At 48.1% G+C, this 15,820-nt stretch overlaps 1 protein-coding gene across 1 annotated transcript; it reads left to right on the top strand.

Moving 5' to 3' along the window:
* Positions 1-2,013: 2,013 nt before the first annotated feature.
* Positions 2,014-11,039, top strand: KCTD11 (potassium channel tetramerization domain containing 11). The gene is made up of 3 exons (XM_070730068.1): positions 2,014-2,056; positions 3,810-4,888; positions 10,426-11,039. The coding sequence occupies exon 2, from the start codon at positions 3,824-3,826 to the stop codon at positions 4,814-4,816; it is 993 nt and encodes a 330-aa protein (XP_070586169.1). The 5' UTR covers positions 2,014-2,056; positions 3,810-3,823; the 3' UTR covers positions 4,817-4,888; positions 10,426-11,039.
* Positions 11,040-15,820: the final 4,781 nt, after the last annotated feature.

Genomic DNA, 15,820 nt, shown 5'->3' with positions numbered 1-15,820 from the left:
GGCTTGTTTAGTGAACGTTGAAATGGACAACTGGGAAAAAAAGTGACCTCTATGGCCTTTTCTCACGTTTTAACGAGCTACAAGAATGGTGGAAGGTCTGAAGCATAAAACGTATCAGGAAAGACTTCATGAACTCAATCTGTAGAGTCTGGAGGACGGAAGGAAAAGGGGGGACATGATCGAAACATTTAAATATGTTAAAGGGTTAAATAAGGTTCAGGAGGGAAATGTTTTTAATAGGAAAGTGAACACAAGAACAAGGGGACACAATCTGAAGTTAGTTGGGGGAAAGATCAAAAGCAACGTGAGAAAATATGATTTGACTGAAAGAGTAGTAGATGCTTGAAACAAACTTCCAGCAGACGTGGTTGGTAAATCCACAGTCACTGAATGTAAACGTGCCTGGGATAAACAGATCCATCCTAAGATAAAATACAGGGAATAATATAAGGGCAAACTAGATGGACCAGGGGGGGCTTTTTCTGCCGTCAATCTTGTATGTTTCTATGTTTAACGACTGTTGCAGTCGTGTGATCCAAATTCAACTGGGTTCATATTTGTGGCAGTGGCTGCATCACCGGGGTGGGGGGATCATCCGACCCCTCCCCTTTGGAGACCTTTTTGACCAGCAGAGTCCATGGGGGAAGCCAGATTCACTTAATGACACTGTCACTAAGTGAGCAACAGCAGCGGTTCGCTCAATGAGCAGGCCTGGGAGGTAGTAAAATGGAGGCGGAACTCACTTCCCTGAGCAACTGAAATTTTGGGCTCGACTGTGGTTGATTACCTGAGTATACAGTAGCCCCTCCTCCCATTTCTTCCCCTACAACCTTCCTGCTAGGTAGGCCAAGCTATGGGGGGGGGGAGAGAGAGAGGGAGAAAGGAAAAAGAAGAGAGAGAAGGAAGAGAGAGTTAAAGATTAAGAAATAAGAAATAAGATTAAGCCCTTCGTGGCACCGGACCAGATTACCTCAGGGACCTCCTTCTGCCGCACGAATCCCAGCGGCCAGTTAGGTCCCACAGAGTGGGTCTTTTCCGGGTCCCATCAACTAAACAATGCCACTTGGCGGGACCCAGGGGAAGAGCCTTCTCTGTGGCGGCCCAGACCCTCTGGAACCAACTCCCCACAGAGATTAGAATTGCCCCCACCCTCCTTGCCTTTCGTAAGCTACTTAAAACCCACCTCTGCCGCCAGACATGGGGGAATTAAGATTTCTTCTCCCCCTAGGCTGTTACAACTGTATATATGTTATGCTTGTATGTATGTTTGGTTTTTATATATTAAGGGGTTTTAAATTTGCTTTTAGTATTGGATTTTATTGTACATTGTTTATGAGAGAAGGGGAAAGTTAAAGGGAAAGAAAAAGAAAGAGAAAAGGAAGGAGAAAGAGAAAGGGAAAGAAAGAAAGAAAGGGAATTAAAGGGAAAGAAACAGAGAAAGAGAGAGAGAAAGGGAAAGGAAGAGAAAGAGTTAAAGGGAAAGGGAGAGAAAGAAAAAGACATTTAAAAGGAAAGAAGGAGAGAGAGAGTTAAAGATAAAGAAAGAGAAAGAATGAGAGAGAAAGGGAAAGAAAGAGTTAAAGAGATAGAGTGAGAAAGAAAAAGAGAGAGTGAGTGAGTGAGTGAGTGAAAGATTTAAAGGGAAAGAGGGAGAGAGAGAACTGGGACTGGCCCAAAGCCTCTCAAGGACTCAGCGGAGATTTGAACCCACGTCCTCCACTTTGCCACGCAAAACTTCTCCAAAGTTTCCGTTATCCAAAGCTCGACCTTCTGGAGGGGAGGGGGGCTGTTCGCAGCTCACTCCCCCCCGACCGGCAAAGGGAAGATCCTGCCGGAAGAAGCCGCGATCCCAGTCGCGAGACGTCCCCCCACCGCCCATCATCCACGCCCCCCCCAACCACCTCCCGCCAGCCTTTCCCGGGGAAGGGAACGCGTTCCTGCCCGCCCCCGCCGCTCCCGCCCCTTATAAAGAGCCCGCCGCCGGGCAGCGCCCAGAGAAATCGGAGCCGACCAGCCGCGCTGCTTCCCCGCCCCGGAGACGCTCCGCGCCCGCCAGGTAAGGCTCGGATCAAATCAACAAGAGTCGGAAGGGACCTTAAAGGTCATCTAGCCCAACCCCTCCTCCCGCCCGCCTAAGCGGGAGACCCTTACCAACTGCCTCTTCCTTAGATCGAACTCGCAACCTCAGCTGGGAGACCCCTCCCCGCCCCATCACTTCGGGGGGGAGGGACTTTCCAACCCACTCCCCCAGTTTGCGCCCCTAACGCTCCCCCCCCCTCGCCGGACGGATCACAGCCGGGGACCCTCGCCCTCCTTACAGCCAGACGGAGTGGGGCGGGGGACTTCCTAGGACGAGCCCCCCCGCCCCGCTTTAGGGCCGGGGATGGGTGGGAGAGCGAAGACTCCAGATCCCATCCTCCTCCGCCTGATGGGGAGCGGAGTCTCTCTCTCTCTCTTCCCTCCCCCGCTTTGACTCCTGCGTTTCTCGGCTTCTTCTTCTGATGTTGCCCCCCCCCATCCGCCTTGGGGGACGAGGAGAGACGGAGGAGAGGAAGGGGCGGTTGCCCACCAAAGCTGCCCCCCCTCTAGCCCCTCCCCGGAGCCCCGCCCGGAGAAGGATTCCCCATCCCCACCCCGGGACTGTCCCTAGACTGGGAACCTCCCCCCATACCTGGCGACGGTGGGGGGGGGGGAGCGGCCGCCCCTTCCCCGCCCCCACCTTTTGTCTGGGATCTCAGCTGTGCGGGAGGTCTCTGCTCGCCTTCAACCCCCCTTTTCTTTACCCCCAACCCCGAAAAGCGTGGGTGGAGGGAAGCGAGATCCAACTCTGGGATTTGGAAGGAGTTGCGAATATTTGTCCCCACCCCCAAACACACATACACGTTGGAAGAAATACCAGGCGGTGCCTAAGAGCTTCTTTGTTTGTTTATTCGTCTGTCTGTCTGCCTCTCTCTCTCATTTTCTCTCTTTCTCTCTATCGGATCTCTTTCTCTCTTTCTCTGTATATCTAATTCTTTCTCTTTCTCTCATATCTCTTTTTCTCTATATCTCTCATTTTATCTATATCTCTTTCTCTCTATACAGTATATATCTATGGTATCTCTCTCTCTCTCTCTCTCATATCTCTTTCTATATCTAATTCTCATTTTCTCTCTCTCTTTTTCTCTATCATCTTTCTCTATCTAACTTTCTTTCTCTCTATATATATTGCATGTCTTTCTCTCATCTCTCTTTCTGTTTCTTTATCATCCCTCTTTTTCTCTCTCTCATATCTTTCTCTATATTTCTAACTCTTTTTTTCTTTCTATCTCTCATAACTTTCTCTTTATAACTAACTCTCATTTTCTCTATCATATCTTTCTCTCTTTCTATAATTCTATCTATCTATCTATCTATCTATCTATCTATCTATCTATCTATCTATCTATCTATCTATCTATCTATTAAGCCCCCTCTGATTGTTACAGCGAATCTGAATGGCTCACAATACAGGTAATTTTCAACCTTTTTTCCTGCAGATAAATTCTCATTCCACCCAGAGAGAGAAATATCGGCCCCTACCTAGGATCGAACTCACAGCCTCCTCATTGTGAGGCGAGAACTCTGCCTCAAAGCCACCCCGTCCCACTCCTGAACCCTATCGTATCTTATACATATTAATATATCAGATATGGGAAATGTAAATAGAATTTTAAAACTACCAAGCGATTAAAAGTCAGAGGATCAAATTAGGAAGCGTGGGAAATCAGCAGGGGGACCCATCCCGCACGCCACAAATGACCCATCATCCCCTCCTCATCTCCCCGCAGGTGTCTTCGTGAGGATGCCGGACACTTGTCAGGGTCCAGGCAGGGCCGGCCACCTGGTGACCCTGAATGTTGGGGGGAAACTTTACAGCACCACATTGGAAACTTTGACTCGCTTCCCCGACTCCATGCTGGGCGCCATGTTCCGGGGGCCCCAACCGGCACTTCTGGACAGCTGCGGGAACTATTTCATCGACCGCGACGGCAAGACATTCCGCCACGTCCTGAATTTCCTCCGTTTCGGCCGCCTGGACCTTCCAGAGGGCTACGCCGAGCTCTCCTTGCTGCGAACCGAAGCGGACTTCTACCAGATCCGTCCTCTCTTGGAGCAGCTCCGGCGAGTCGAGGCGGAGCGATGGCGCCAGCAGAGCAACGCGGTACTCCACGCCGACGTGGATGTGACTCCGCGGCGGCTGCATTTCAACGTGCGCCGTGGACCCCAGAACTATGAGCTCAGCTCTTGCACTGTGGAGATCTTCACCGCTAACGTCTTCTGCACCGACCGGCATTTCTTGGCGGTCCTGCGTAGACACCTGGCCCGTTTTGAGTGCGCCAACGGGAATTTAGATGAAGGGCCTACTGATGGACAGGCGGACCTGTCACAGAGGGGACCGGGCCTTGCCAAAACTCAGCCATCCCTCCGGGGAGCCGGAGAAAGGAAGAGGTGGCCTTCATATCGCGGAATTTGCCTGGATGACTCCATGGATGAAGATGAGGAGACGGATGATGAAACGCTGAATGGTTCTTTGGAAAAATCCGACGTGGAAGTCACCACGTGCCACCATCTCTGCTTGGAGTGGGCTCCGTGCCCAGCCGCGCTGCCCGCCACGGAGTATGCCAAGCAGAAGTTCCGCCGGCTGCGGGTGGACGGGCGAGAGATCCAATCCTCCAACCAATTCCTGGAAGAGGTGTTGAAGGTGGCCTTGGCGCAAGGCTTCCGCGTGGACTCAGTCTTCCCGGATCCGGCCGATATCCTGAACGCCCGTTCTTTGCGTTTCGTGCGACAGTGAGATAGCTCAGCCACACGTCGGGGGCAGAGGCGGCACACGGCAGCCGACACTACTGCGAGACGGACCGAGAGGGTAAGCAGAAGCACCTGTCTGAAAAGCGGGAGTCTCCAACCTTGGCTACTATAAGCCTGCTGGACTTCAACTGTTGAAGTCTTAAAGTGGCCAAGGGTGGAGACGCCTTGTCTAGCATTTATTTGTCTGAAATGATCTAGGACTGTGATGGCAAACCTATGGCATGTAGGCCACAGGTGACATATGGAGCCGTATCAGAGGACACACGAGCTGTTACCCTATGTCAGCTCCAGCATGCATGAGCACACACAGCCAGCTGGTTTTCAGCCTTGGGGAAGGCTGTTTTGCCCCCTGGAGCCTTCAGAGAAACTTCCCTGAAGCCCCAGAGTACAAAAAACAGCACAACGGGCAAACCAGAAGTTCTGGTTTGCCCGTTGTGCTATTTTTCACACTCTGGAGGCTCCATGAAGCTTCCTTCAAGGCGGAAAACAGCAAAACGGGCCCATTGTGCTGTTTTTCACACTCCAGAGCCTTCATGGAAATTTCCTGAAGTCTCTGGAATGCGAAAAACTGCCCAACAGGCAAACCAGAAGTTCAGAAAAATGGACTACCGGTTTGCCTGTCATGCTGTTTTTTTGCACTCCGGGGTTCCAGGAAGCTTCCCTGAAGCCTCCAGAGGGCGGAAAATAAGACAACGGGCAAAACGGAAGTCTGTTTTTCCGAACGTCCAGTTTGCCTGTTGGGCCATTTTTCATTGTCCTAGGCTTCAGTGAGGCCTGTGCACATGTGCGTGGGGATGGGATGGGGGATTCTGTGCATGTGCAGGGGGATGGGATGGGAGTGTGCGCATACATGGGGGAGAGGGAATAGGTAAGGGAACAACAACAACAACAATAATAATGCAAACAACTATTACTACTACTACAAAACAACTACAGCTACTACTATAATAACAACAACAATATGAAGGGACCTTAGAGGTCTTCTACACAACTCCAGAAAGATGGTTATCCAACATCTTCTTAAAAACTTCCATTGTTTGGGCATTCACAACTTCTGGAGGCAAGCAGTTCCACTGGTTAATTGTTCTGACTGTCAGGAAATTTCTCCTTAGTTCTAAGTTGCTTCTCTCCTTGTTTAGTTTCCACCCATTGCTTCTTGTTCTACCCTCAGGTGCTTTGGAGAATAGCCTGACTCCCTCTTCTTTGTGGCAACCCCTGAGATATTGAAACATTGCTGTCATGTCTCCCCTGGTCCTTCTTTTCATTAAACTGGACATGCCCAGTTCCTGCAACCGTTCTTTGTAGGTTTTAGCCTCCAGTCCCCTAATCCTCTTTGTTGCTCTTCTCTGGACTCTTTCTAGAGTCTCAACATCCTTTTTGCACTGTGGTGACCCAAATGTGAATGCCGTATTCCAAGTGTGGCCTTACCAAGGCTTTGTAAAGTGGCATTAACCCTTCACGTGATCTTGATTCTCTCCCTCTGTTGATGCAGCCTAGAACTGTGTGGGCTTTTTTGGCAGCTGCTGCACACGGCTGGCTCCTATTTAAATGGTCATCCACTTGGACTCCAAGATCCCTAGAACCTAAGAACCTAAGAAGAGCCCTGCTGAATCAGGCCAAAACCCATCGAGTCCAGCATTCTGTATCCCACAGTGGCCCCCCAATTGTCCAAGGGGATCTTGAGCAGAAAGAGAAGACAAGACCCTCCCTTTCCCTGGACTTCCAACAAATGGGACCTAAGGGAACCCTGTCTGCCTCAACCAACATAGAGGCGGCACATAGACATCCGTTTCAATCACCACCTATGATACACTTGGCATCCATGAATCTGTCTAATCCTGCCTTGAAGCTCTCCAGGCTGACAGCTGTCACGACCTCTTCTGGAAGGGAATCCCATCAACCAAGGACCCTCTGGGGGAAGAAATATCTCCCTTGATTTGTCCTCGCTTTCTTACCTATGAGCTTTAGGGAGGGGCCCCTCATCCTAGTATTGTGAGATAGAGAAGAGAATTTTTCTCTATCCACCTTTTCTATCCCATGCATGAATTCATACATGTCAATCAAGTCACCCCTTCAACATCAAGACCAAGGCAGTTACTTACCTAATCGAACAAATCTTATTCTGGATTGGCCCAATGCCTAACTCCCTGGCATTCTGGTGGCTGACTGATCCCTGGTTCAGGATGGGGGAAGGAGGGCAGTGGATGATGGGGATGGAGGGTCCAAGCATTCCGAAACGAAAAATGCTGCAATGGATCTTATCCAACCACATTGAAATTGGAACCTGGAGGAGAGGAAGCTTTTTACACCTGGGCGGGAAGAACCAAAGGGACCAAGGGCCGAATGGGCTAAACCTGGTTCAAAAACAAGAAGTTCAGTGTCCCAGCAGACAATCCGTTGAAAATGTGAACTAGCCTTGTGGGGCAACAACCCCAAAAAAGGTAATTACGATCCTGGGTTGCATAAAGAAGAGAGAGACACAGAATCCCGTTATATAGAGCGCTAGTGAGACCCCATTTGGAATAATACTGTGTCCAGTTCTGGAGACCTCACCTACAAAAAGATATGGATAAAATTGAACGGGTCCATAGACGGGCTACAAGAATGGTGGAAGGTCTTAAGCATAAAACGTATCAGGAAAGACTTCATGAACTCAATCTGTATAGTCTGGAGGACAGAAGGGAAAGGGGGGACAGGATCGAAACATTTAAATACGTTAAAGGGTTAAATAAGGTTCAGGAGGGAAGTGTTTTTAATAGGAAAGTGAACCCAAGAACAAGGGGACACAATCTGAGGATAGTTGGGGGAAAGATCAAAAGCAACATGAGAAAATATTATTTTACTGAAAGAGTAGTAGATCCTTGGAACAAACTTCCAGCAGACGTGGTTGATAAATCCACAGTAACTGAATGTAAACATGCCTGGGATAAACATATATCCATTGTAAGATAAAATACAGGAAATGCTATAAGGGCAGACTAGATGGACCATGAGGTCTTTTTCTGCCCTCAATCTTCTATGTTTCTATTGGAATCGGGAAGGGTGAGGCACTGCTTTGTAAATCCTTAGTAAGGCCACACCTGGAATATTCAGCATCCGATTTAGGTCTGGGAAAAGGTCAAGGATGAGCAATTTGGATGATTAAAAGGCCTGGAGACTAAAACATACGAAGAATGTCTATTTAATGAAAAGAAGGACAGGAAGTGGGTGGGGGGGATATGATAGCAGCATTCCATTATTTGAAGGGAGGGAAGCAACCTGGAATCAAGGAGAAATTTCCTAAAAGTGAGGGCAATTAACCGGTGGAACTGCTTGCCACTAGAAGTTGTGGATGCTCCAGCCTCCGGTGCTGGAGCACCCACAACGTGTAGTGGCAAGCAGTTCCACAGGTTAATTGTCCTCACTTCTAACTGGGGACCGGTTAAGGAGGCTTTTAAAAGGGGAGTGGACAGCTAGTTGGCATATAGGATTTCCTGCTTGAGCAGGGCGGGGGCAGTCTAGAAGACCTCCAAGGTCCCTCCCAACTCTATTCTGATTGACTGATTAAGGGGCTGCCCCGAAGAAGAAGTGGGGTGGGTGGGTTTCAACATTTCCCCAAAGCTCCTGGAGTCAGGACATGAAGCAAACGGATGGGAAATTCACTGAGGAGAGAATTCGGGAGCAATTTCCTGAACAGATTAACCAGCAGAACTCCCTGCCACTTGAATCGATGGAGTGCTGCTTCAAAACCCCAGAGTTTTTTTAAAAAATTAAAAGTTCCTGGACCAGTTGAACGTCTGAAATGGAATAGGGTCTCCCCTGCCTTTTATTTATTAAGATTTCTAAGCTGCTCTTCTCCAGTGGACTTGGGGGGTGGGGGGGGTCATACTAGAAGACCTCCAAGGTCCCTTCCCTGTTGGGGGAGAGTTACGTGCATGCAGAAGGTAACCCCACCAACTAGGCACAATTCACCTCTATACCTAATTGAAATCTTCAATGAAAAACACTGCAGAGGCTTTCTTGTAAAAATGTATTTTACTTTTATTCTTAGCACTGCAACCACCCACAAACCACCAAGACAGCTAGACACAAGAACAGTTTTCCCCGAACGCCATCACTCTGCTAAACAAATAATTCCCTCAACACCGTCAGACTTTTTACTAAATCTGCACTTCTATTTCTACTAGTTTTTCTCATCATTCCTATCATCCTTTTCCTCCCACTTAGGACTGTATGACTGTCACTTGTTGCTTGTATCCTAAGATTTTTATTAATATTGGTTGTTTCTTCATTGCTTATTTGACCCCTATGACAATCATTAAGTGTTGTACCTCAGGATTCTTGACAAATGTCTCTTTTTCTTTTATGTACACTGAGAGCATCTGCACCAAGACAAATTCCTTGTGTGTCCAATCACACTTGGCCAATAAAATTCTATTCTATTCTATTCTATTCTAAGCAGTAAACCACCAACTCACTATGTTCTGTCGGGCTCTCTGGTAGACTCCTCCCAAAAATTCACAGGTACAAATTTCAGACACACACACACATTTGAAAATTCAAAACAATGATCTTTATAATGAAAATTCACTTAAACCAAGCCCTCTTTTGGTATAGCAAAGAGCACTCGCCTCCAAACAAACTGGTAATTTGTACAAGTCCCTTATCAGTTCTGTGATACTTAGCTTGCAGCTGTGAGGCAATTCACAGTCCTTCTTCTTTCACAAAGTGAAACACACTTTGCTCTGGGTTAGTTTCAAAGCGGGGGGAAATCAGCACACAAAAGGTCAAAGTCAGTAAAGCAGTCACGAAACACAAGGATCAGATAATCCTCCACAATGGCCAAACCCACAGGCTGCTCTTTATAGCAGCCTCACTAATGACCACAGCCCCACCCAACCACAGGTGGCCTCATTTTCTTTGATAATAATATCTCAGTTGTTGCTGCCTATGCATCGCTCTCCGCATGCGTGGCTGTATCATGAACTCTTGTTCTGAATCCAAGGAGGAGCGAGATAATTGATCTCCTTCTGAGCTGTCTGCCGCACTCTCCTCCTCCCTGTCACTCATGTCTTCTTGGTCAGAGGAGCCTTCATCAGCAGATTCCACCGGGGGGAAAAACAGGCCTGCAGCATGTGGATGTCTCCCCCACATCCACAGTCCTTGGGGCAGGAGCTGGGCCAGAGCTAAACACCACTCACTATAACAAACCACCCAGCACAAACCACACCCATGCAAGGGTGTTACTCATTATATATAGGTTACAGCCAATCAGGTTGCAGTATAGTTACCAAACCCATGATTACCTACTGATTATGGCTTACATCAGCTTTTCCTAATGGGTACAGACCATTTTCTGGCATTGTAATATTATCTCAAGAAATAAACTTATTTCTGACACTCTTGTTATTCCCTAAGGGCTACTGGCTGGAATAGCCGGGCCCAGGCAGTGAGTGGTACACGCAGCAGGGTGATCTTCGGAGGGAGGCAAAACTTGGGACGGAGACAAAGGAGCCTTTGTTCGGAGCAGGCAGCTGCCTCCAGAACCCGCCTTTGTGTGCCTTGACTCACCGTTTCTCTCCTACCCACCCCACTTCTCCCACCCCTCTTTTCTAGATCCCACCTGAGCTTTCGGCCTCTGGAACGCAGCTGACACGGAAGAGCCACGGAAAATTGGCCCCCTTCTTCCCAAAGCTTTGCGTCCTTGGCTTCAGCGAGGAAAGGTCTCTCTATGGGGGGGGGGACGAGGAAGCCAATGGACGAGGAAGGCTTGGGAAGGGAGGGGGAGAAATGACATCACACTGCGAAGGATGACGTCAGAAGACCCTGCACGTAGAGAAGTCCTCGACTTACGACGGGCCATCGCTTAAGGAAGAGTTCGGTGTTGTGACGGACGATTGTGGTGGTGGGTTGGACTAGATGACCTACGGGGTACCTTCCAAGTCTGTTAATCATCTGTAAACCAGGCCAAAACCCTCCATCTTAGTAGTCCTCGCCTTACAGCTAAAATTGAGCCCCCAATTGGGTTGGAGTAGATGACCTGTCCTATAGCATTGATGGTGAACATTTGGCATGGGTGCCACAGGTGGCGCATGGAGCCATATCTGCTGGCATGCAAATTGTTGCCCTAGTTCAGCTCCAATGTGCGTATGTGTGCCGGTCAGCTGATTGTTGGCTTGCCTAGAAGCTCTGGGAGGGCATTTTGGGCTTCCAGAGAGCCTCCAGGGGGAAGGGGGGGTCTTTTTACCCTCCCCCGGCTCCAGAGAAACCTTTGAAGCCTGGGGAGGGCGAATCACGAGCCTACTGGGCCCACCAGAAGCTGGGAAACAGGCCATTTCTGGCCTCCAGAGGGCCTCAGGGGGACATGGGAAGCTGTTTTCGCCCTCCCCAGGCATTGAATTATGGCTGTGGGCACTCGCGCATGGGCGATAGTGCGCACACATGCTCATTCGTCATCACTGACCCACAGGGTCCCTTCCAACTCTCTCAATCTGTAAACCAGGCAACCCCCGATCCCAAAACCTATGGATAGTCCTTGCCTTACAGCCAAAATTGAGCCCCAAATTTCTGTGGGTCAGCAGCACATTTTTTTTAAGGTGAACTTTGCTTTGTTTTACGACCTTTCCGGCCACCTTTGTTAAGCGGATCACCACGGCGGATGAGTCGGGAGCATGGTTGTTAAGGGGAACCTGGACTTGCCCCCCTTAGCTTGGTCGCAAAAGGGGGCTCACTTGACCCCGGGATGCTACAACAGCCATGAACTAAATGCCAGTGGGCAACGGCTGAATTCCCGTCACTAAAGGTGGTCACTTTTTTGGGGAGGTCGCTCTTTGAACAGTTGTCATAACTTGAGGAGTAGCTGTCATCCACACCGGGGGGAGTGAGGAGTCAATAGCAACCCAAGGGAATTCAAGAGCTAATCCTTGACTTACGACCATTTGCTTAGCGATGGTTCAGAATTACAATGGACTTCTGCAGAAGAGGGGGAGGGGAACGGGAGTTATAACCCGGTTCCGAAGTTCTGACGCAGCACCCCCCCCCCATCTCATCCTGTGGTCACTTGATTACAAGTCCAGTATTTTATTTATTTATTCGATTTTTATGCCGCCCTTCTCCTTAGACTCAGGGCAGCTTACAACATGTTAGCAATAGCACTTTTAAAATAAAAAAACAGCCAGCCTATTGCCCCCACAATACGGGTCCTCATTTGACCCACCTCAAAAGAATGCAAGGCTGAGTCAACCTTGAGCCGGTGATGAGATTTGAACCGCTGACCTGCAGATCTAGCAGCCAGCTTTAGTGGCCTGCAGTACTGCACTCTACCTGCTGTGCCACCTCGGCTCCCAGTTCCTGGGAACTGGCCTATTTGTCACATCCTGTGGTCACCTGACTCGTTTAATGACCAAAAATACTTTTAGTAGTTTCCGGCCCCCTCTTTGGTTCATTGAAGGACCACAACAGTCACTTACCAACTTCCATTGTAAAATCTGGTTGGGGGAACCCGCATTAATCTTGATTTACGACTGTGGTGGTGGGTGGGTTCCAGGACGGTTGTAAATCGAGGACTTACCTCTCGTGAAATAATCACGGCTAGGATTTCTTCAAGCTTTCCCAAATGTTCCAATGATGGTTCCTGTGAGTAATTAATATAATTTGGGGTGCCTGTAAATAATGGGCTCTTTATTGTACCCCTTCCTTTTTTATTAATTTAACTTATTAGATTTAAAAGCTGCCCAATTTCTTGCGGGCTCTCAATTTTGCTTTCTAACTTATGGCGAAAGTTTTCGCACGCGAGCTTCCCATTTTCTATACACAAAGGGCAAAGGGGGTGAATTGGAAAGGGGGTCGACTCCCTAGCCCAGAAAGGGCATGATGACTCCTGCTGGGGATGATGGGAGGTGTAATCCAACCCGCAGAGGAATTCTGCCCCCCTGCCTAGACCGAACCAAGATCAAGTTCCCTACCTGTGTTTTTCATCTGGTTCTTGGCAAACCGAGACTCACAAAGGAAAGAACAATGAATTGGGCTCATTGGGGGAGAATGTTATTTTATTTTATTTATTTATTTATTTATTTTGTCCAATACACAATGAGGGTTTTAGTGGGTATATATCTATATATTCATAGTAAAATATATCTAAGAAAGAATAGAAAAGAAGATATAGTAATAGAACATATCAATGAAAGAATAGAAGAAGAGATATAGGAATAGAAGAAAGGAATAGGAGATAGAGGAGAGCAATAGGACAGGGGACGGAAGGCACTCTAGTGCACTTGTACTCACCCCTTACTGACCTCTTGTAGGAAAATTGTGTTGTTTGATTTCACAACACACCCCTTTGAGAGCGACCCGTGAGCCTTGCCTGTTTGGGGTGGGGTACTTTGCGACACCTAGCGAGAATGCCAAGACCCCCCCACTCGGTGCGCGATTGCCACATGACAATAAAGTTAAGCAATTTTGTGGGTTTTTTTCCTGTGACCCTCTTCCTCTTTTAATGAGCCCGTCATTCATTGCTGGATGGAGTGGGTGACTGAACGAAGCTAACAGAAGTATAAGACGCACTGGAATATAAGAGACAACTTAGTTTGGGGGGAGGAAAATAGGGGAAAGTATCTGCTCACCAGGTGTTCATCTGGCTAGCATCCTTGGTCTGGTCAACTAGACAACGGGACGAGAATATCTCCGGGACCGCCTTCTGCCACACGAATCCCAACGACCAGTCAGGTCCCACAGAGTTGGCCTTCTCCAGGTCCCGTCGACTAAAAATGTCATCTGGCGGGACCCATGGGAAGAGCCTTCTCTGTGGTGGCCCCGACCCTCTGGAACCAGCTCCCCGCAGAGATTAGGACTGCCCCCACCCTCCTTGCCTTTCGTAAACTTCTTAAAACCCACCTCTGCTGTCAGGCATGGGGAAACTGAGACATCTCCCCCAGACCTATATAGTTTATGTATGGTATGTTGTGTGCATGTTTTTTAAATTATGGGTTTTTAACTTTTTAATATTAGACTTGTATTGTATATTGTTTTCTATTGCTGCTGTGAGCCGCCCCGAGTCTGCGGAGAGGGGCAGCATACAAATTTAATAAATAATAAAATAAATAATAATAATAATAATAATAATAATAATAATAATAATAATAATAATAATAACAACTCCAGCACATTATTTTATCCCCTGGCTAAGGGCTTAAAAAAACCTTATTTGGAGAGAGAAACCATGAAAGAGCCTGCAAGGGAAGAGCTGGGAAGAGTGTTAGAAGATAGTTAGGGCTGAAACAAAATGCTACATTCAGAGTATAAGACACACTTTAATTATCAGCCTCTTTTAGGGAGGAAAAAGGTGAGTAGTATAAAAAAAATACCGAAAATACGATTAAAAAGGTGCATCATACAAATTATATGGTATTTACTGGCCAGATGCCTTTCCCTGTTGCCAATGTGGTGTTTTGTTTGGCAGATATATTCCCATTGTGTCCCGAGAGAGAAATAAATAACTCCCTCTACCTAGGATTGAACTCACAGCCTCCGGATTGTGAGGCGAGAGCGCCACCTCTAGGCCAATGCACACACTCTTTTCCCTATGAGAACCTAAGAAGAGCCCTGCTGAATCAGGCCAAAGTCCATCGAGTCCAGCATTCTGTGTCCCACAGTGCCCTCCCAATTGTCCATAGGGACCTTGAGCAGAAAGAGAAGGCAAGACCCTCCCTTTCCCTTGACCTTCAACAAATGGGACTCAAGGGAACCCTGCCTGCCTCAACCAACATAGAGGCAGCACATGGACCTCCGTTTCAATCACCACCTATGATACACTCGGCATCCCTGAATCTGTCTAATCCTGCCTTGAAGCTCTCCAGGCTGACAGCTGTCATGACCTCTTCTGGAAGGGAATCCCACCCACCCTCCTCGCCTTTCGTAAGTCATTAAAACTTACCTCTGCCGCCAGGCATGGGGAAATTAACCCCCCCCCCCAATTGTCAAGGTTGCTGTATGATTTGATTCAATTTGGGAATTGAAGTCCACAAGTCTTAAAGTTGCCAAGTTTGAGGACCCTTGTTGTAGACGTTTGATGACCCAACCAAGTAACATCATCAGTGCTAGAAGGGAATGGAGTTTGCTCTAAAATTCAGTCCCTGGACAACAGCCTAAAATCTGACGTGATTTACTTAACGACCTCATCACTTAGCAATGGGATGGTGGCCATAAATCGAGGACTATCAGGGCTGCTGTCCCCACTGGGAACGATAAACTGGCTTTCGTTGTTTCTGGAAAAGTTGTGGTCACCAGTTGCTTTGAATCTTACGTGCAGTAGCGCTCACTGGCCTGTAGAGGGCAGAGCTTTCCATTGTTGTTGATGGACTCATCTTGACAGTGGATCACCGTGGCGCACCCAGGACAGGAAGTATGGGGGAAATCGGCTTATTTAGATGCCCAATGAAGAATGTGAGCTTTATTGAGGAGTTATTCCTGCCACTTTAAGGGGCTGGACTTCAACTCCCAGAATTCCTACCACTTTAAGAAGTGGGTGGACTTCAACTCCCAGAACCCTCAGTCACTTTAAGACTGGTGGACTTCAACTCCCAGAATTCCTGCCACTTTAAGAGGGTGGACTTCAACTCCCAGGATTCCTTGATCCCGTTAAGACTGGTGGACTTCAACTCCCAGAATTCCGGTTACTTTAAAAGGGGGTGGGTTCTGGAAATTGAATTCCGGGAGTTGAAGTCCACCCACCTCTTAATGTTGTCCAGATTTGGGGGGGGACACCACTGGTTCATTATAGTGTAGGTTTTTTTCTCCTCTTATCTGCTTTTATCATATTTTATCTTGCTTTGAATGGCATTCAACCTCCCTCCCTCTTATTATATCCCACCTGGCCAAAAGACCAGAATCGGTGCCTTCTGGGCTCCGGAATCCTTTTTGGGGGGCACCTTTGAAGTCCTGCTCCAAGTTTGGGAAAGTTTCTTACCGGTAGTTTTGAGATGAAGAAATAACCTGGTTTATTTACTGTGCATCC

This window comes from Erythrolamprus reginae, chromosome Z (assembly GCF_031021105.1).
Source record: "Erythrolamprus reginae isolate rEryReg1 chromosome Z, rEryReg1.hap1, whole genome shotgun sequence".
Classification (NCBI taxonomy): Eukaryota; Metazoa; Chordata; class Lepidosauria; order Squamata; family Dipsadidae; genus Erythrolamprus; species Erythrolamprus reginae.
The sequence above is the reverse complement of the archived record's forward strand: the minus strand, read 5'-3'. Positions and strand labels throughout refer to the sequence as shown.